General features: G+C 40.8%; 1 protein-coding gene across 12 annotated transcripts in view; it reads left to right on the plus strand.

Annotated features, from left to right (window-relative positions):
* Window positions 1–22531, plus strand: part of Dlg2 (discs large MAGUK scaffold protein 2) — a 1686730-nt gene that overhangs the window by 1156452 nt on the left and 507747 nt on the right. For all 12 annotated transcript variants that reach the window (XM_026784310.1, XM_026784311.1, XM_026784312.1 and 9 more), the window contains one exon: window positions 7590–7714. In XM_026784310.1, coding sequence (XP_026640111.1) covers window positions 7590–7714 — 125 coding nt within the window. The remainder of the gene's footprint in view (window positions 1–7589; window positions 7715–22531) is intronic.

The raw sequence follows: 22531 nt of genomic DNA on the forward strand, positions 1-22531 counted from the left end.
CTAGGCAGAAAAGCAGTTCTGTCCCGTTAAGTTCATGCAAGCATTTATTCAGTTCTTTCCGTACCCGTATACTACATGATTCTGACACAGAAAATGCATAAACGACTTGTTTTGCTCTGAATGGGTATCGGCAAGAGGATGTGGCAGGTAACGGCGTAAACAAGTACAGTACAATGTGCTATATGCTAAAAAAAAAAAAAAAAAAAATGAGTTGCAAAATGGTTTCAAAACTGTGTAGAGCAAAAGAAGGGAAAATGAGGATCTACACCGAGTCAGGCACTTTCCCTGCTAGCAAGGGGATGTGTGAGCCTCCACAGAGAAAGCGTAAATGAATCAAGGCGCTAGTGAGCAGTTTACAAAAGGCTGACCCTGGAACTCTGTCTCTGGCCTGCACATGTTTTCTTTAATCCTCACAGTGCTGAGCTGTATGGCAGCCGTGAGAATGTGCTTCACGGACTGCCAGCTATAGGAGCATAATTCACGGGAGCCCAGCTGAAGCACTCAGAGAGCTGAAATTTATTCTGCAGTTTGCCCCAAGGCCATGCTTCCCAAAGGCTGCTCTGAACAGCCAATGACTGAGTGCCGCAGGGCTATAGAGGTGGGGTGCATTCTGGGAGACAGGGGAATTTATCTTGTGTCTTTCATAGTGGCAATCTAGGAGGCTATCAACTAACTTCCTTGCTAGTCTCTTTCACTGGGGGGGGAGGATGAGTCCCAGGGCAAGGTCACAGCGTGGCCCTCCCAGTGTCTTCTGGCTATTCCCCCCAGTTTACTCTCACAGTTTCTGTAATGAAATTTTCTCATTTAATCCTGTCTCGATACATGCCTCTCAGAGTACTTAAACACAGTGTGTGTGTGTGTGTGTGTGTGAGAGAGAGAGAGAGAGAGAGAGACAGAGAGACAGAGAGACAGAGAGACAGAGAGACAGAGAGACAGAGAGACAGAGACAGACAGAGACAGAGAGAGAGAAAGAGAGAGAGAGACAGACAGAGAGAGACGAGGATGGAAGTCTAACGTTTCAAACTTGCTATTTCATTTAAGAAAGAGTAATTCCTGGGTTCCTTCAAGGAAGAAAATAACCATGCAACAGTAGGCGGATGCTTCACAATTGCTGTCTTATCAAAGGGCCAAGAGTGGCTCTCAGCTTCATATAAAGGAACATGGTCACTCCCTACTTTTGATCACACCCAGTGCAAAGACTATTTGCTGTTTAGCTTCATTCTTGTTCTTTTGTTCTTAAGTCTCCTAGGCCCATCCCCCTCGTCTACGTCCTTTCTCATTTTTTTAACCTTCATGGGCATCGTTTAAACACACAGCCCAGTGAGAGGGAAGGGCTAATCTGCTCAGAAGATGTAGAGTGGAATAAAAACTGAAAGCAGGGAACGCTGATGACGTCTGAACGTGGGGAGGAGAGGATGGAAGTTGAAAGACACTGGGTGGATTTAAGGACAAGATCTGTGTGCAGAATAACATGTGTGGGCTGATGGGCCAGCAGGAGTCAAGGATAACTAGCATACGATGCCCCATTTCTCTCTTAATTCCGGATGCACGCTGTTCTGAACAGACGCCTTTTTTAAATGATTTTCTGGGAATTGCAGCAGATGCGTCATTGAAAATAGATGACTTAACGGCAAGTAAGAGAAACTTCAATTGTTATCAGTGTACATTGAGAAATGATCAAGAAACACGGATCCTTTGTTGAAGTTTGTGAGAAATGGGTGTTTGTTTCTAATGACAGTACAGGATGTAAGTGTTCCCGGAACTGCTTTTAGATATTTTTGCAATAACCCTCTTTCTTTTCCTTTCCTTGAGTAAGTCATTTCTCGGTGCCTAAAATATGGAAGTCACTCAGTGATTATTGCCAAATAATTATCCTTTCTCAAGGTATCAGCATTTTTCCTTCTTCTCCGTCAGCACCAGCAGCTCCCTCAAACTCAATTAACATTCTGAATGAACTTGATTTGCTGCTTCCAAATTGGCTTTCCCCACATACGAGCACCATAGTGAGCCCCGTGCTAGGCCCCACATAGTGTGCTTCCCTCTGACTGGCAGGCAGCCTTGTGACATGGCTGTCCTTACCTCCAGCTGACGGAAAAGAAAACCAGGCTCCAATTTCAGAATGGCAGAACGAATAATCAATTTCAGGTCCCAATCCCCCACCTCCACGTTTATTTTACTAATCAGTATGACTTTGTCAGAATTTTTGCACTGTTTTTATGGTATCAATACACATGGTTTACAAGCCTTTCCAAATATCAACATAAGGGTACTTCTTACTGTGTTAATTATTCCCCGCTATCAAATTAACCCTGAACTTAGAAAAACCTGGGTGATATGACACACACAAAAAAAAAAAAACAAAAAACAGTACTTAGAACCTGAAGGATGGGTCTTTGCACCTCAAATTCACCAAACAGTTGCCTTGCATCTTTAGATGAATGGATCGGTCTTTTGTTTGTGTTCTTAGGATATGAAAAGACGATAGTACTATTTCTCGGATGTGGGAATCATAAGAAGCCTGTGGCACTGTTCCCTTGAGAATATTTAGTTTTGTACTTAGGACTTTAGAGCTTTTCAAACTCCCTTCTAAGCCAAGAATGCTGATGTATTCCCATAACTCCAGCTACTTGGGGGTCTGAGACCAAAGGATGGCAAGATTAAGGCTATGCTGTGTAGCTTAGTGACACTTCTCTGACAATAAAAAGGGCCAGCGGTGTGACTCAGTGACAGAGTATTTGCCTAGCATGCACAAGGTCCTAGACTCAATCTCAGTCTCTAATACCTACCACAAAACGCTGCGGACGAGATCAGGAGATTTGAACTCAGGCTTGTGCAGCAGCTGCTCTGACCACTGAGTGATTTCCCTAGCCCAGCACACCACTTTGAACCATGTCTCTGTTATATGGATGTTTGATTTCAGGTGTGTGTGTGTGTGTTTCTTTAGAAACTAATGGCACAACAAAGCATTGCAAATACCTATAGCTATTTCTCTTGGATAAATTTCTAGAACAGGCTTATAAAAATAATATTTTCAATAAAAATTTAATTGCTAAACAACAACAACAAAAAACATGTCTGTAGAACATTATACAAAAGCATGACTTATCTTTCTCTTTGGCAACGTTTCTTTAAGAATAAATTTAAAATGAAATAGAAGCCTTCCTAGGGAAGTGGGGTTTGTGATACCAACAAATGTCAGTTGTCGCCTGTTCTGGTGAAAGGGGATGCTGCTGGTCCATGCAATAAGAAGAACCATTTAGCTACACAATGGCTTGTGCTTTTGCAGGGTAGTCAGCCAGTGTGGAAAACTGGTAACCGGGAGAAAGAACGGCGCCAGTCACAGGCATTAATCGTGGAATCCGCACAACTGCAAATCCACAAGAGCCCACCGAGAACCCTGTACGGGCATTGCCCTCACCGGCATGACACTTCTAGTTTCTATTGATGGGGTTGGACTTCAACATTCAATTTATTAGCCACAATTTTCAGGATCTAAGAGTGTCAGCCAGAGGTCAGCCCGTTTTCATGGAGAGATGCCACTTAGAAGAGCTGAGACCTGCTCTTGCAGCCAGAAGCTCTGGGACAGTTGTCAGGGGATGGAAATGACTCAGACAATGGAAAGCAGCAGGCAGCTTTTCCTTAGGCTGCAATCCACTGTGTGTTTCAGGCTGATGGCAACCGTTGGAAGGAACAGGAAGGGGAGGGGGGAAAGCGCTTCAAATCAGTGTCTACCTAAATTCAGATAAACCTCTCCTAAAACACACATGGGCTAAGCAGGACCATCTGGGGGACTGATTTTAGTAGGGCTACGAAAGCTTTTGCGAATTCTTGAGGTCAGAAACACCAGGCCAGTGGAACTCTGTTTATATCGACATCTTTCCATTGCGGACTCCCCATCCATTCATCCTTTTCCTTGGCGTGGGTTTTGGGGACAGGGAAATGCATAGTAGGGAGAGGAGGGTCACCACATGCTCTGTCTGGGAGTCTGTTCTCAAAACAGTGGTTAAGTGCTCCTCTGTCATTGTCAGAGCAGTTGCTTTTAAGGCTTGTTGAGTCACAGGATGTTTTAAAAACACAGTTGTGACCAACTTTCCCTTCTAAAATTCCTTAAAGCATTTCCTTTTCTCTATCGCAAGATGAGTTTTCTTATATGTCGTCAGTATCCCTAAAGAAGCCCTTAAAGTCATCCATCTTCATTCTTTATAGGCTTTTGAGTCCTCATACTTTCTGAGGTATCAGCTACTTTCTGAATGAAGCATCCCCCATCCCTTCAAAATGAGCAGCATTTCCTCCATCTGGCCATCCTTACACCACTATTCCTTCTGGAGCTAAGCCTCATTGTGAATACTCAGGCTCTGCCTTTTCCACTCTTGCATCCATGTCGGATAAAATGGCTTCTGTTTCCACACTGCATTTCTCAAGGAATTATGGACATGTATTCCCTTTAGTCCAATTTGTGCACATTCTCAGTGGGTGTCTCAACTAATCACTCATTCATAAAATTTTTATGGATAAATCTGTGTGCCAGATAAGTCTCCAACAAGAAATGAAGTGTGTCTACACTGAGCATAACTTGAGCATAGGAGACCTCATAGTCCACCCCCTTGGTGACACACTTCCTCCAGCAAGGCCACACCTACTCAAACAAAGCCACACCTCCATATAGTGCCACTCCCTACAAGCTTCTGGGGGCCAACTGCATTCAAACACCAAACATATTATTCGTACAAAGTCCAGAATCAGGTTCCAGGCATCTGTTTTGCTCAGCTCGCCTGTAACTCCACCCCGAGAGCTCCCATGACCTCTTCAGGCCTCCAAGGGCACTGCACTCATGTGCACAAGCCCACATGCAGCTTACTTCCTGTTGCCCGTGGATCAAGACGCAGAACTCAGTTATTTCTCCAGCTCCATGACTAGATGCTTGCTGCCTTGCTGTCTGCCATGATGATAATAAGCAAAACCTCTGAAACTACAAGCCACCCTAATTAAATGTTTTTCTTTATAAGAGTTGTTGTGGCCATGAGGTCTTATCACAGCAATAGAAACCCTTAGACAATACGCATTCTTAATAGCTAGTCATCTGCATTCCCTCTTTTATATTTTTAGAGGTATGTATGTTTACTTTAATCATGTATTGTCATTTGTGGTTATCTGGTTATCTAGTCTATCTTATCTTCAGTGGTTTTTCCTTATTTTTGCAATCCAAAGTTTTAGATTCACAGATGAGGATATTCAATATTTATCTTTTTTGTCTTTTATATATTTTACTTAACATAGTATTTTCTAATTCCGTTATTGCAAATGATAAGATCACTTCCTCTTTATAGGTTGAATAGCATAGTATACCAAATTCTCTTTATCCCTTCATCCTATGATGTACATTTACTCTTACCATAAAAGTTGGCTATTTATTTCAAGCATAATCTTACTGTGTTGGTCAGTCTGACCCCGAACTCACGATGCTCTTGCCTCAGACCATCCAATGATGGCATTGCACGAGTGCATCCAGAGTTCTAGCTCGTTATTTTGCACATCACAACGTGGGCTTGTAGAGATCTTGACAGACATCTTTATGTCTCTATACATTGGTGTCAAGGTGTCAGGTGAATATCAAGAAGTGGGAGCACTGGAGCTTCTGTTAGCTCTGCTGTTGGTTTGCAGAGGGCTTTACAACTGTTGTGTGTCACAACTGTGCTAATTCTCACTCCCAACAATAGTAAATAAGGACCCTTTCTGCCATATTCTCTGAGCACTTCTTTTGTCTTTATAAAACCAAGGGAAATAAAACTGCTTTGTGGTTTTCGTGCGGCTGGAGTTGGAGCTACAAGCAGTTGTAAACTACTTAGCATTGGTCCTGGGAACCTAACTCAGGTCCTTTGAAGGAGCAGCATATGCTCTTAGTTGCTAAACCATCTTTCCAGGTATTCTAATTTTTGATAATTTATTTCAGTGCTGTGTGTGTGCACACATGTGTGGTGCCCACCTAAAATGTAACATTTTATTTGCTTTTGACGAATGTTAAATGTTAGGCTTTCTATATAAATGTGTGACTGTGAAAAGAGCCCTCAAAAGGTTTTCTTAAACTCAGAAATTCAAAAAGTGCTAAGCCTGGGCTGGAGAGATAGCTAGGTGTATGTGAGCGCTCGCTGCTCAGGGAGATGCTATTGCTCACCTAGTAAGAAGACCTTGGATCCGCAGCACACATGGGCATAGACACACTCACCTACAGCCCCAGCAATGGGTCATGAGAAAGACAGAAGGACGGGGAGGGCTTGTTGGCCAGTCAGCCAGCCTAGGTCAAAAATGACAAGCTTCATGTTCAGCGAGACCATGTCTCAGGGAAAGGGTAGAAAGTCATAGAGGAAAGCATCTAACATTCTGCTCTGGTCCTTCATATGCACACACACATGTGTGTACCCCACCCCTGTGTGCACATCCAAGCACACTCACAAAAAAATATGGCTAAGCATTACCTTGACAGCTATTGTAGTATAATGTTCAGTTTACAGCTGACTTTATCTTGACATTGAGGTTTTATGACTAATTGAGTGCCCTAATTAATTTCTCAGGATTAAGTGTTAAACCCTTACTCTTTATCTGTTTTTACCCCAGAGTAAAACTTAATCAAGCAGTCATAAATTAAGTAAGCTGTATTTGTTGTACTAGCATCAACAAAATTAAATATCCATCAAAAGGCCTGTTAAGGAAGTGATAGCATATGGTTTCAATGAGATATTAGTTTTTCATTTAAATTGTTAATTTTAAAAGTGCCTGTATGTACAGAAAGGACTTAAAATAGAATATAAACTGAAAAAAAAAACCATCAGAATGCAATTGTAGAAGCAGGATGTAACCATGGTGATATGTAAGTAAGAAATGTTTGGAGATGATAAGTGAATTCTGAGGGAACCTTGATTATGCCTTATTTTTGGAAGATACATGAATGTTGAATTGAGTTACTGTAACCTAAAGAAGTATGAAAGTTTATTAGAATATGAACTACTCAAACTTCCATGGTGAAGAAGTAATACACAGCTTGCCTATTGCCACTACAAATAAACCTTGTTCCTCACTGGAAGCATCCCGTGTGACTTTCGAAGGGGGCCCTACCATCTGATGTCTGAGTGTGTTACTTAGGAACCCTTGATTGGCAAATAATCCATAGAGCATCAAAAGCAAAAGCAACAAGGCAAAGCCACACAAATTTCACTGTCCTGACACATCTTGATTTTTATGTAACTTCTTTTCATTTCTCATGCAAATGTATATTTTCATATCTGATTCTTTGCATTTCCCACGTGCTTTATTTTCAAGTTTTCTTTCTTATGAATTCATGGCTCTCTTAATTGCTGCATAAAAGAAGCATTGTTAAGTAAAAAAAAAATCACACCACCCCTTGAGTTACTGCAAAGCAAAGATACAAGAGTTCTGACCTTGCTTTGTCTGCTGACAGAGAGCTTTATGACTTTGTGTATAAGAATGCTATCCCCGTGTCTCCATTTGAGTGGTAACATGATAACACCAAAAGCAAGGGGAGCTAGGTTTTAGATGAGAGCACATCATTTAATATCCACTTATTGTTCCTACAGGGAAATTCTGGCCTGGGATTCAGTATTGCTGGAGGGACAGATAATCCCCACATTGGAGATGACCCTGGCATATTTATTACGAAGATTATTCCGGGAGGTGCTGCAGCAGAGGACGGGAGACTCAGGTAAAGACTGGAAGCATGAAAATGACTTGGGGCGTGGATCCGCTGCATCCGCAAGTCACACTGGTACCTTTGGAGAATGAGAATTCTGTAAAATTCTGGACTTTGAAGGTTATCAAAGCTTTCTGTAGTAACTCTGCAAACCTGTCCCTACTTGCTGAATTTCATGTCAGATTTAATCTATGCATGTTGGGAGCTATCAAATGTGACATTGGGTCAGACAGCGGGGGAGGAGTTATAGATATACCTTTGATCCCCGTGGGGCCCTCTGTCTACTTTGAAAGAGTAATAATATTAATTAATGAGTCAGCAATATAGTATCTAGAATCAACACTGTACCTAGCATTAGGAAACAGTGCTGTTACAGACATGGATACAATAGCCTTCCTAGGGTGTTCTATAGATATTTAGAGAGAGTCAGAAAAACTGCCTTATTGGAAGATTCTAGATCACTGAGACAATGGGGATGTTCTACTGGGAACTCACCAAGGCCAGCTGGCCTGGGTCTGGAAAAGCCTGGGATAAAACTGGACTCTCTGAACATAGCGGACAATGAGGACTACTGAGAACTCAAGAACAATGGCAGTGGGTTTCTGATCCTACTGCATACACTGGCTTTGTGGGAGCCTAGGCAGTTTGGATGCTCAACTTGCTAGACCTGGATGGAGGTGGGGGTTCCTTGGACTTCCCACAGGACAGGGAACCCTGATTGCTTTTCGGGCTGAGGAGTGGGGGGACTTAATTGGGGGAGGGAGAGGGAAATGGGAGGCGGTGGCGGGGAAGAGACAGAAATCTTTAATAAATAAATAAATTTAAAAAATATATAATTGGACAAAGCCTTAAGTAAGTGCATCAGTCTAAGCTGGAACACGGGGAAAGAGCAAATTACCTGCAAGAAGAGAACAATAGCAGCTCGCTTTGGAGAAGCCTGTGCCGAGTTTAGGGTGGAGGAGAGTCAAGGTAGCACCCGGGGAAGAGCAGTGGCTGCTGGAGCAGAGGCCCTGCTCTGTTAGAACCTAGAAATAAGTGTGGAAATAGCAATCACCCAGAGAGCAATTAGTAAATAATTTAAAATGCAATCAGGAATTAAAAACAACATCTAAAACGCCAAAAGAAATAAGGGCTCAGAAGCTAATGGAAGCCATCCTACAAATAGTTTATATATTATATAATACATAATAATGTATAATATATAATATGACCCTACCTGATTAAAGATCCACATAGGCCAAGAAGATTTAATTATATCAATAGATTTTTATTATTTTTAAACAAAATCTCACAATATAGGCAAGGATACCCTCACCCTTGTGGTACTATTGCCTAAAACTGCCAACTGCTGGGGTTATAATAGCATGCCACTATACCTGGTTATATCTTTACATCATCTATCACGTAGACATAAGTGGCTTAATAAATGCTTGCCGAATGGATGTCTTTGATATTAATAAATAGGTAGAGAAGAAGAAAGGGAAAATTGATATGGATGATAGGGAGGATGTTAAAGGAGGAAATTTATGAGGCTTAGTAAAGAGTATAAGGGATCTTTTTCAAGAAGGGTTACTAGGGTGCAGAGCTTACAGCAGGAAAAGGAAGAGGAATGCATACCTGAATGCAACAAAAACAACTGTGACCGTGTAGCTAAGGATGGGTGAAATAGCAAGAGAGAGAATATCTTGAAAACGTATCAGCCATAAGACAAGATCCTGGCTGAAGGGAGGCCACAGTAATAAGATACTAAAGGGAAGAATGTAATGCCAGGGAGAAAAAAAGCTTGCAAATTGATTCAGGACAATTCTGTCTGAAACTGGACCGAGTGGGCTAAAGTCAAAGCTCGTGGTCAAGGCCTCCAAGGAAAGAGCTAAGAGAAGCCTTCTTCGGGCTTGGTAAAGAAGTTAGTATGCCTGATAGTGAAGACAGGTCCTGTAGATAAAGACAGTTTTGGCCAGCATGGTGTCACAGTGGGAAATGTGACCTGAGCACCAGGAATACAAATGTCACGCCCTGGCTCAGTCTGTTTTCATTACACACGAATAACCTGTTCTGCTATTTTCCCTTTGAAATAGGCAGTCACATGTTCCCTGTCAGACTGTTCTGATGCAGGGGTTTCATTAGATAGCTGCATCTTTCCAGCTGGGGGAGGAGAGCTGCATTTTTTTTTTCAGGCTCATTTGCCTGTGGTTTCACCCAGAAAAGATTTCCATATGAAATGCATGCTTTGTGACAATTGAATTTCCAAGTTGATCTCAATGATTTTCAGAGATGAAATATCCATACTGAGCAGTGAGAGGTTTGAAATATGAAGTGCAATTTTCTAAGTCAAGAGGAGCTTGTGTTTGCTAGAGTTGGATCCTATATAGGCTCCATTTCATATGTTTAGACATGAGCTGGGTATGCTGACTTATACCGATAATCCCAGCACTTGAGATGCTGGTGCAGGAGGATTGCCATGAGTTTGAGGACAGCCTCAGCTAAAAGGTGATTCTTAAAGGTGTAGCCAGGCCAGCCCAGGCTACAACTGATACTCTACCCCCAATGAAGGTGGAACAGGCCAAAAAAAAAAAAAAAAACCAAACTGGTTATGGGAATGAGACTTTAGAAATGTGTGGGCCTTGATGAGCATGCTCAACTGTTTACTATCTGAAAGAGAAGGACTGCTCACCTCCTGGTAAATGCTGCTGCCTCTGGGTTTGAGATGTAGCAGTTCCTTTGCTACCCGCTTGCTCTGCAGTTAGGGATAGATATCCGCATTCCTGAGACAAATGGCTCCTGTTGCCTGAAGTCATGAGTGGAAATCTCATGAAAACTTAATCTCACAATTAAGTTGCATAGAACCCTAAAAGGCAACATTTGTAGAACCTTCATTATGCATGGAGCATTTGTATTTGTATCTTGAGCTACAATTTCCTTTATTCTGATCTTTGTTCATTAGCCCTTATTATGGTCTCCCAGGCTGTGTGAATGACACCTCCCAGGGTTGTGCATTGAAAAAAATCTGAAAATTTCTGTCCTAATTTCCTCCCTTAAACAACAAGAAATACCTAATCCTTAATCTAGAGTACATCCTTTGTCTATATGAGAGGACTCTTGGGTCGACCCTTTCATTTTGACAGATCCCTCAAATATTACTAAGGCTGCTCTTCCCATATATTCTTGACGGATGTAGAGACATCTAGAGCTCAAAGACATCTATCAGCAGAAAATCTGGCTTATGGTTTAAATATCGATTATTAAAATTGGGGAGGAAACCAAGTCCAAGACTCTCATTTTATGGTGGAGGAAAGTGTGGCTAAGCATAAAATATTTGACATAAAACATCAAAATGGCCTGACTCAAATCATGAGCTGTCTGACGTACTGTCAAAAAAGAGTCATGCACAGGTCCATGTAAGCATTTTCTCAGCGTGACAGGAGCAGGGTATAGGGCTGGTGTAACAGGCTCCAAGGAGTGCTTCGTTTGGCCCCTAGTCCTGAGGACACTGAGGAAAGGGTACTGTGCAAACTTGGAAGGCAGGGTTTCTGGTACCTGTTACAAACAGAACTGACCTTGGCAGAATGCAACTTCCCTTATTGGTGTCTTCTGTCAGATGATAGGAATGGCTATGTCACGAGGCATTCTGACGGTTCAATGAGATCGCCTTAAGTCCACAGCTTTGTCAGTCATGTAATAGGCAGTCAAGAAGTGCTGGTAACACTTCCCCTTTCCCCTTAGCTGCCCTTCTACGTGACCCTTGGCCCCATTTCATTCTTTTTTTTCCTCTCCAAGTTTCTTGTTCCTGTCTTTTTGAGTCCTCTTTTCTACTGGTTATATCATGACATGATATTAAAAGTTGCTTTAAAAATGAAAATGATATCATTTTAAGCTGCTAGTATCTAGTAAGTGTCTAAGCAATGATGGCATATGAATATGTAATTTGCAGGTTTGTGTGCACATGTGTGTGTGTTTCTGGAAATCGTACAAGCATGAGAAACTTTCTTTTACATGCTAAACTAAACCCAAAATAATGCAGTTGTACAGGTTTAAAGCATATGTAAATTGAGAAGTAGGCTTCTCCCCAGATAAACCAGACTCCAAGGTGAGGTTTAGTCTCATTGGTTCTCCCAGAAAACAGTACAATATTTAGAATAAGAGGACCTGGGTTTCATAACTATGTGGCCTTTGTCCCTTTGAAGCCATCCATTTTCTGGTTGCCTCCCTTGACATATGCACATTTGGCATATGGCCATGGGACTCAAAAAACTTATGGAGAAGGTTCCATGGAAGAGTAGATTCATGAAGGCACTGGGTAAAATGGGAGACTCCCAAAGTAACTCATTTATCTGCAGACCCAGCACCTCAGCAGAACACTTTGCTTGAGACCCAAGCCTTCAAAAGCTAAGAATAAACACAGTGCTAGGAAAACTCATAGTATGACACCCGCCCCAATACCCAGAGCCTTGTACAAATTCTTTGCTTAGACCAATAGTGGTGGAGCAAACATTTCTCAAAGTATGTTGTCTTTATTCTTCATGCTCACATATGTACAGTGGTAACCAGTAGTGGATTTCTATGTATCCTTTCCCGGTATTTAATTAAGAGTAAGATGGAACTTTGAAGTACTTACTAGTCACTGGTATTTTGCCTTCTAGAAGCAGTCGCTATGATTGGATAGCATTCCTTGGCTTGAATAATTAAAATGTGATGGAATGGTCATTTTCTTTCATGGAAAAATAGATACATTTCCATCTTCTGAAGAATGTGTTTTATTTCTGTCCTTGTATCTGAAACTTAAAATGCCTTCAGTGTAGTCTGATGCCCCTAGTTGCCAATGACCAATTTTGACATGTCTTCCTAGGGAAGAGCTATCACACGACAACCTCTGCTTGGCCATGCAGCGATGACATTTTACACAATGGTGCATTTATTAAACCTGTCCACAGCATAAAAACAAAGTGCAGAAGAGGGCTGCTTGCCAGTTTCCTGACAAGTGACACAATTTAATCTCCTAGCCCTTGACATGATCATTTCTATTTCTTGACAAAATGAAAAAAAAAGTGTTATTTTCTTTAGGTCTATTGCTTCATTTATTATCTCTATGTCTGCTTACAAGCAAGGGTGCTTATAAAATGCCAAGACAATGTGCATGTTCATTTTAAACAGTAATATTAATTAATGTGATCGCTCCCTACTGATAGGTTGAATAGAATGTATTCTCTATGTGTAAACTACAACATTATCTTTCTTTCTGTCCTGGAACAGTCATTGATTCATATTCATTAAGCCACAAATTATTTAAGATAACATGTGAAAAAGGGAAGGAAGTAAGGAAGATTGAGGGAAACAGAGAAGAGGAAAAGACAGAATGGTGAAAAGGTTAATGAATAAAGATTGGTAATCATGGGGAAGTGAAGATATCATATAGCTAGAAGCAGAGAAAATAAACCTCGCTTTGAATCTTTGTCTGAAAAATCACAGGCACCAAGTTGGACAAAGTGAATCTTCTGGCATGATAGTGTGAACCTCATATTAAAGAACACACTTTCAGGCAGTCTAAGGAAGTAAAACATTGCCAGCAACTGAAATAATAGGAGAGCGCTTACCACTAGAGTGTACCCTATTTTGCAGTTCCATGAGTGCCTGTGATTGCAGATAGGAACTTCATGAGTCATCCTGTACAAGATGTCAGTTTTTACCGTTAAGTCAACCAATTATGGCATTCGCATAACTATGATCAGGCTGGATTTTCCATTCCAAAGTGGAGACTTTGGGTGGCTTCGAAGTTAAGCCAACTTTTCCTTCTTTGTTATTCTGCTGGGAAAGCAGGTCATAAACCCAGCTGTGACTTTGAGCAGAAGATCCCACTGAGGAGGGAGTCCTCTGTTCACGGCACGTGGTACCAGCAGCCGCCTTAGAAGGGGCAATGGCGGGAAGTTCAGATGACTCACAGATTGTCCCCACCCATCTCTAGCCACAGAAACATAAAGTAGAGGAAGTGGGAACAGTTCTCTCATTTCTTTGGTTTGCCCTCGCTCCTTCATCAGTCTTCATCTGGGGACAACCTACTTTGGAAAAGAGAAAAACCTGTTTTCAAAAGGAACCGTGAAGTGACTGTCAACAGGATGTCCCTAACATTTTAATATTGCATGAGAAAATGTCCAAGTGATAATTCCACCTGCACGTCTGTGGGGACACCAGGCACCCACCTGCCACCGTTTAGAGCTTTAGACAAGCCCTCAGGATTTCTCCCATTTCGCCTCTCACTACACATTTGGATACGAGATGATTGAACTACTTTTGTGGCAAGCAAGTTTGTTGTTGTTTTTTTCAGAATTCTGGGTCTCTATACGCCAAACAATGAATCTGTGTCCCTACCTCACACCATATACAAACTTTAACTCAACATGATTCATAAACCTAAATTAAAACTATGAAACTTGCCAGGTATCCTGGTGCACGCTTTTAATGTCAGCATTCGGGAGACAAAGGCAGGTAAATCTCTGCAAGTTCGAGGCCATCCAAGTCTTTGGAGTAAGTTCTGGAACAGCTAGGGCTATGCAGAGAAGCCCTGCCTCAGAAAAATATGAAAATTTAAAAGCATAAGAATAAATCTTTATGACCTTAGATTAGGCAATGATTTCCTAATATATAAACAAAGTAACAAACAGAAACAAAGATAAATCGGACTTCACCCAAAAACTTTCCTTGTTTTCAAAATACATGATCAAGGTTAAAAAGCAAACCTTGATCCAAACCAGAAGAAAAATATTTTCAAATAATATATCTGATAATTTTATTGTAGCCAGAATCTTTTAAAAAACTGCTACAACTCAACAATAGAAATGACACAGTGTGAGGGTAGGTGAACTACATCGGTACCAGTTTATTGCCTTTGCTGTAACAAGCTGTCAGGGCTTGTGGCTTCAAGTAATGCAGATATGCCATTCCGTGACACTACATGTCAGAATCCAAAATCAAGCTTCCTAGGACAAGATGTCGACAGGGCAATTTAAGGCTCTCTGAGAGCATTTGTTTTCTTGTTGTTTGTGTTTATTTTCTAACATTTTGCCCCCCAGTTTCTGAAGAGCACTGGCATCCATTGCCTCATAAACATGTCTTCTGTCCTCCAAGCAGAGCAGTTCAAGCTTCCATTGTGATGCCTCTCTTTAACTCCTCCTACCACATCCTTTTGATAAAGACTCCTTTGATTGTGTTGGACCTGTTCTGTGAATGTGCTGGATTGTAGAGAGAGCCCGCCCTTTGGGGGCGGGACGGCCTCGGGAAAATCTCTATAAATTGGGGTGCACAAACGCTGGTGAGCCCTTCTTCCTGGTTCCTGTTTCTGTGCATCGCGGGAACTCCGGTTGCGTGAGTGTGCTATTTACATTAAAGTTGTATAAACTTATACCAATTTGTCTATATTAATCCGATCCGCCTTCACTGGATAAAACCACTATATTATATACCTAAAAAAGAGCAAAGCTTGTAAATTATACGTCACTAAAGCTTTAATTATAAAACCTACTCTGCCATTCTTTTTTGTTATAAAATATTTACAAATAGCTTCCTCATGTTGTCTGCTGATATCTGTGATTCGCTGCTGTTTTTAACTTGTTTTTTTACTATTGGAAACAATTTTTAAATTTAATTATATTTCGATCATTTCCTTTCCATCCCTGAAGCTCAACCATATCCTTTCTTCCTTTTTATTCACCCGAATTTAAGCTCTTTATCAACAATAGCACCTCACCTTCACCGAGTTCTTGAGTCCTTTTACCATGGAGAGGACACTTTGGTTCAGGCGCTCTCTCTCTCTCTCTCTCTCTCTCTCTCTATATATATATATATATATATATATATATATATATATATATATATATATATATGGCATATATATGGCATATAATATTTCCTAAACATGCAAGCAGGCATTTGGCCTTATGCCCCAGATATTAAAATGCCAACACTCTAGGTACTATCCAATAGGTAGCCAACACTCTAGGTACTATCCAGTAGGTAGTATTTCTGATTTTAAAGTTGAAAATAAATTGCTGTGTTCCTTTAAACGTCACAAGGATTGATCCAGAGTATCTCATGAAATCTACTTATCTAATTAGACTAAAGGAAAAGGCAGACTAGCCTATCGCCTCCTCCCAGGGGAATGATGGGGTTGCTAAGATGCAGGAGCAATGTACATATCCCTTAAATTGGTATCCTAGGCTCTAAAGCTTCCGACTCAGTTCTAGCCCATGCTGTATGCACCGGGAGAAACTTCTGCATTGTCTTTATATCTGCAACTCTGAGTAAAAGCTAAAAGAACCTTCTGCTACTCTAATAAAGTGGGAGACCTGGAGACCCTCCATAACTAAAAGGCCCTAGGAAGGTTCCAGAACCTTCTGCACCATACCATCTTTATCCATAAAATGATCACTGTGGAAGAACTTGAAGAGTATTTCATTTCATAATTATATTCTAGATGTCTGATGATTGTTGCGAATCTGAGAAGTTCAGAATATTATTACCATGGCCAGGAAATTAAGTTTTTGTTCAGAATGAATTTCCAGTTCTCAGAAGACCTAGTCCTTAAAGCACTTTTTATAGGCAAGAGTTGATTTCAAGTTTACACATCATGCCACTAGTTCTGATTTATTTCCAATAACCTCTCAAGAAGGCATGTTGCCATTCCTGAAAGTGTGACGTCACTGCAAATAAGCTTAACAGTTAGATGCTTAAATCATAAAAGTGTTAGAGCTACTGGCTCTCCTCCCCTACTGGAATAAAAAACAGATAGAGCCAAGGCAAGGCAGTAGTTAAACTGACAAGAACAGATTTTATTTGAGGACTATTGCAATAGGGGGAAAAGAGACTTCAATATAGAAATGGGATCGTGTCTAAATCTCACATAGAGAAATGGAGATTTTCAGACAAGGAGTAGGGTCACGTTTGGTAGACAGGAAACTGATACGAGAAGGCACTCGGGCAAGAGGAGAGATGTTTGCTAAATTGACCTAACCGGATTATTTCTGAAGGCTCTGGTGATCAGATACCAGATTGGGAGATTCTTCCTAAGCTGCTTTGGCAGGATTCTTGCTAAAAACAGCCACACAAATCTAACAAGGCTGGAACCTGAATCCCAAGGTCAGAGCCTTTGTGAGAAGAGGCTCACTAAAGTTCACTTAGGGAGAGGACTTCAGCTTCACTGAGGCTATAGAATGGTAAGTACCGGGTTGACACCGATGTTGGCAGAAGCAGAGGCGGTGGTCAAAAGTAGCCTCACATGGACTTTCTGAGCTATTGCATGCCAGGCAACCTTGGGTACAGGGTAACCCTCATCCTCTGTGACATCTGTTATATGATCAACCCTACTCGTGACCGCCATCTCACCAGGGAAAGCAAATTATACTTTAGTTTTACAGAGAAGGTGACGTGGAAAGTCACATTCAGATATGTTACACCAGGAATTTTCAGCATCTGGAGAGCACTCTCCATTCACAGCCCCTCCCCAAACACATCTTCCTTCTTTCCCTGAGAAGGCCCTTAAAAAAATATACATGGTGCTACAATTTACATACCAAAGCTCCACCAACTTCTTAACATAATTTCTTTGGGGAACTTTGGAGCCCAGTATTGTGCGCCAGGCTGGCATTGTTAGCTCTGTGGATATGAACTTGGGAGGAGTTCACATAGCCATAAAAGCACAGTCCAATCCTTTGGGTTGGCAAATCCCAGCTATATCTGCTTGGCTTTGATAGGAGCAAACACGAGAGATATGCTTGACCTGAGTTTATAGATTTTTCTTACAAGGACCATGAATATTAATCCCATAAATGATAACTGGAAAGTATGATGCAGGAAATATGCTCCTAGTTTTCAGGCCCAATAGAACTAAAATTAATAAGTACATATGTTGCCTATAGTGCTATTGGCTTCTAGGATAACTTACATTGAGTTTGCAATGTTTATTCCTCTGTCTTCTTAATGATACCTAAATTATTTGTTTAGATGACTGCCATTTTATTGACAGATGCATCTTAGGGAAGAAAATATGAGACTCTTTAAGTCCCCTCAATACAGCAGTATTCTGTGTGTCTAATGTTCTCCTGTTCATTCACTAGTCTCCTCATTATAACACCCAGTACTGTGTCTTATCCATAATAGAAACTTAAATCATCTGAGAAGTCTTTCTCTTACCTTATTACAAAGACCTCGCTGTGCTCATTTATGTATAAATGCCTGAGACTCAAAATCTGCCCACTTCTTTCCCAGTATAGCATGAAGCGACAGTTATTTGCATATGATTAGCTGGGCATATACTTAAGAATCTATGGACACAAAACCCTACCCACATGCAAGCCACAATATTAAAACTCAAAGCACTAGTGATAGAGAGATGGCTCAGAAGCGAGAGCATGTTCTGCTTTTGTAGAGGACCCAGGTTCGGTTCCCAGCACACACATCAGATGGCTTAGCGACACCTGTCACCCCAGCTCCAGGAAACTCAACAGTCTCTTGTAGCCTACTGAGGAACCTGCACTCATGTGAATATACCCACAAGCAGACACACATGTGCGCATGGGCACACACACACACTTAAAACAAGAGTAAATCTTTAATAAATGTATTTATCAAAATGGCATGTAAATAGTCTTGTGAGAAAATTACTCACTGGTGTGGGTTGCAATCTAGTCATTTAACAACCCGGTATTAAGATAAAAGAGCCCACTAACTTTGTGTTTGAAGATAATTATGTAAAGTAATTCATGTTTCTTGCAGAAATCTTTGAAAATACAAGTATTTCATAAGTTAAAAGCATTAATAATCCCATCACCAATCAATCTATTTATTGTATTCTCACATTTAAGTACATGGATGCTTTTTATCTTTTCTATTGGTGTGTACATGTGTGTGTGAATGTGTGTGTTATACTCTATGTGTTATATGGTATGTATTGTGTATGTACTTAACACTGTATATATATGATTGTACACTTAGATCTGTGTGAGCCTGTGAGTCTGTGTATATATGTGTCTGTATGTGTCTGTATGTATGTGTGTGTGCATATGTGTGTTATGCTGTATTATGTGTATTTCCACTGTAGGTATTTGAATGCGCATTTGTGTATGTGTGTTATACTCTATGTGTTATGTGGTATATATGGCATATGTACTTAACCACTGTAAGTATATAGTTGTACATTTGAATCTGTGTGAGTCTGTGTATGTGTGTGTCTGTATGTTTGTGTGTGTGCATACATGTGTGCATGTGTTTGTGTGTACAGATGGGTGTTATGCTGTATGTGTTACATTGTTATGGTGTATATACTTACCACTGTAGGTATTTGAATGTGCACGTGTGTGTGTGTGTGTGTGTGTGTGTGTGTGTGTGTGTGTGTGTGTGTGTAGGGTAGAAGCTGACAACCATTACCTTCCTCATTCACTCTCCACGTTTACTTTTGAGACAAGGCCTCCACTGAAGTTGAACTACATGCCTATGCCAAGGCTGACTGGACCCCGGGCTTCAGAATCCCACCCTTCCCTCTCTACCCCCTCCTCACTACTGAAGATACAGATGATAATGATAAAAATAAATAAAATAATTTTTTTAAAAAGAAAGAGAAGCTTTCCCCAAAATAAACCAGCTTCTACAATGAAAGTAACATTCAGTATCCTTGTTGCTCCAATATTCACTAAGAACTCACAAATATCCTCAGCTCAGTGAGCTGGAGTTAGTCTGTGAAAACTCATTTTGTCCAAGTTATTTTGGTTATAGAAGTTAACGTGGTCATTTGAACATAAACATCAGGACTATAATTTATAATGTAATATACCAGTAATAATTATAATGTTGCTATAATTTTGTTTCTTCCTTACCTTCAATTCATCTCCTTAGTTATTATAGTCCAGTTTTAACAAATCACAAAAGAGAAAGACAGACAATTTAAAAACAAGTGTTGCTTTATTCTAGAAGGCAATGAATGAAAGAATACTTTCTCAGCTTCATGCCCAGGTTGAAAAATGAATGTATGTGTTGACAGTTAACAACCATTATCTTAGATGCGTAGTATTGCTAAGTCATACCTATCTGTATGACAAGTTCATTTTAAGACTTTCTGTTGATCAGAGTCCTCAGAGATGCTTTCTATGCCATGTCCTCATGGCCATTGCGTTGCCACCTCTCAAACACTCAGGCCACACCAATATGCAAACACAAAATAGTCAGGATGAGTCAATTCAGAAAGAGAGTTGATGGTTTCAGAAAATTCAAAGCTGTGAAAAGGATATTTTGAAGAAGATGACTGTCATGTTTCAGCGACATGTCATTGAAGTGGGCAAATCTTTGGATAGGATAAACATAAGACACATAGCAAACATTCATTAAACACAGAGAATCTGCCATCTTTTCCCCTCAGCCTCTGTTATGCGAGGGCACACGGAGCTGGAATTGAGAAGGGAACCAGAACCAGAATCTCTACTCTTAAAGAAAGATGTTCTCTGTCAAGTAGTAGTAGATGTAGAACCAGAGTGGGTGCCATGGCGGAAGTGTGCAGTACTCTGAAAGACTGGGATTGGGAACATCGTCTACCCTAGCCCAGAGTGCTCAAGGGAAGCCTGCAGAGAGCTGTAAAGAAAGATGTTCTCTGTCAAGTAGTAGTAGATGTAGAACCAGAGTGGGTGCCATGGCGGAAGTGTGCAGTACTCTGAAAGACTGGGATTGGGAACGTCGTCTACCCTAGCCCAGAGTGCTCAAGGGAAGCCTGCAGAGAGCTGGTGTTTAAGCTGAAACGCAAGAGTGAGTGGCTGAGACTAGAGAAGGCTCTAGGCCAAGAGAGTGTGTCCAAAGGCCTGCAGACAGACAGGGAAAATGTCTAAATGATTGGCAGACAGGACAGAATCCCAGAACGAGAAGAATCAGAACAATGTGATTTCCAGGCCGGGAAATCCTTGGGTACCACATTATGTAGCTGTTTTATTTTATTTTATTTTATTTTATTTTATTTTATTTTATTTTATTTTATTTTTAAATCTGTCTCCAATGAATTCTGAGACCTTGAGTGTTCCCATGGAAAAAGTGGCTAAACCGAATCGTTGCTGTATAGAAGAAGCTATCTGGTTGTTTGTAGAGTCTGGCTGAGCTAACTAGAGCATACACAAGGAAGGTGGCTTAAGAAGTGATTGTCAGCCAGGTGGTGGTGGCGCACGCCTTTAATCCCAGCACACAGGAGGCAGAGGCAGGTGGATTTCTGTGAGTTCTAGGCCAGCCTGGTCTACAAGAGCTAGTCCCAGGACAGGCTCCAAAACCACAGAGAAACCCTGTCTCGAAAAAAACCAAAAAAAAAAAAAGAAAAAAAAAGAAGTGATTGTCAAAATGCAGATAATCAATGACAACAGCTTGGACTAAGAGTCTAACTAAATACTGAGAAATGGGTACAAGCTAAAATATGCTTAAAAGGTTAACTTTATAGGATTCAGTTATAATTTAAAGTAGGATAGAAGGGAAATGCTATTCTTTTGAATTTTATTTTTGAAATTATAACATTCAGCATTTCTCCCTCAAAACCTTCCCATAATTCCTCTGGTCCCCTTAAAATTAATGGCCACTTTATACATGCATATCTCTATATACATGTATGTTCCTAAGTATAACCTATAGTATACATAATGCCTATAGTTCTTTATGTAGAGTTGAAGCCTGTGTATTATCTTTCTCCATTTTGACACGCACTGATTCAGCTCATGTTTGGGCAGTTATGCTGGTGTAACTTCTGATATTATGAGGAAACTATTCTCTTTAATAAACCCTCTGTATCTTCTCTGCCCTGGATCCCGGGTCATGCACTCCTCACATGGTTATCTCTGTTTCTGTAGAGTATAAGATCTCATCACAGTGTTGGGATGACTTTGAGTTCTGAAGTGTGGCAAGTGGCGAAGCCTGGAGGGGAGGCAGAGTTGGAACAGAACTCAATGGTTCCATTTTGGACGACCTTGGGTTTCTGATGTCAGTGAGGAATTTGAGAGCAGATGTTGAGCAGGAAGCTGGACACACGGGTTTGGAACTGTCCGAAATCTTGCTAGGAGGAAAACTAGGACAATTTCGCTATTGCTCTGTGAGAGAATGAGTAAAAATAATGACTTAAGATGACATTCTGAATTATTTTTAACTTCAGGATGTAAGTTCGAGCAGAGGCTTCCTGTTTGAGTAATTTATATTTCAGTGACTACTTGACCAGGTTTAGTATTGAAGTCTTAGATCTACAGCTCACCTGCCCGAAAGGGCGACTGCAGCCACCGGAAGCTCCTCTGTTCACACTCGAGCTCATGCCATTGCTGTTCTCCACACTCCAGAGAAAAGTGTGCACAGTGCCAACCCCCAAAACCACTATGGTTCATCGCCTAGAAATAAAAGAAAAACCTTTTTTGCTGATGTGCAATGATTATTTTTTGCATGATGAGCAATGACTTGATGATTAATCCGTCCATTAAATAAAAGATTTCTATTTTTGCCTTTAATAAAGTTGAAAAGCAACTGTTCGCTAGCGGCACTAAAATAATTTTCTTTACAGATTACAGGATTTGAGACCTGTGACCGCTCTTCCCATTCTACCGACTTGTTTGTCGGTACAGTTAATAAACAAAGTATGAGCCATGCCTATCAGAAGAGCACTTTGTGCACAGCCTCTCAATATATTCCCTTCGCAATTCTTCCTTGTCAAATTCCAGTTTGAGTCTCTCACAATACCTCAACCAAAAATAACAGAAAACACATCTACTAACATCACCAGTATAGGATACGTAACCAAAGCACATCTGTTTAATCCTCTTCTTGGCCCATGAATCCAGCACTAGG

This window comes from Microtus ochrogaster, chromosome 22 (genome assembly GCF_000317375.1).
Source record: "Microtus ochrogaster isolate Prairie Vole_2 chromosome 22, MicOch1.0, whole genome shotgun sequence".
NCBI lineage: Eukaryota > Metazoa > Chordata > Mammalia > Rodentia > Cricetidae > Microtus > Microtus ochrogaster.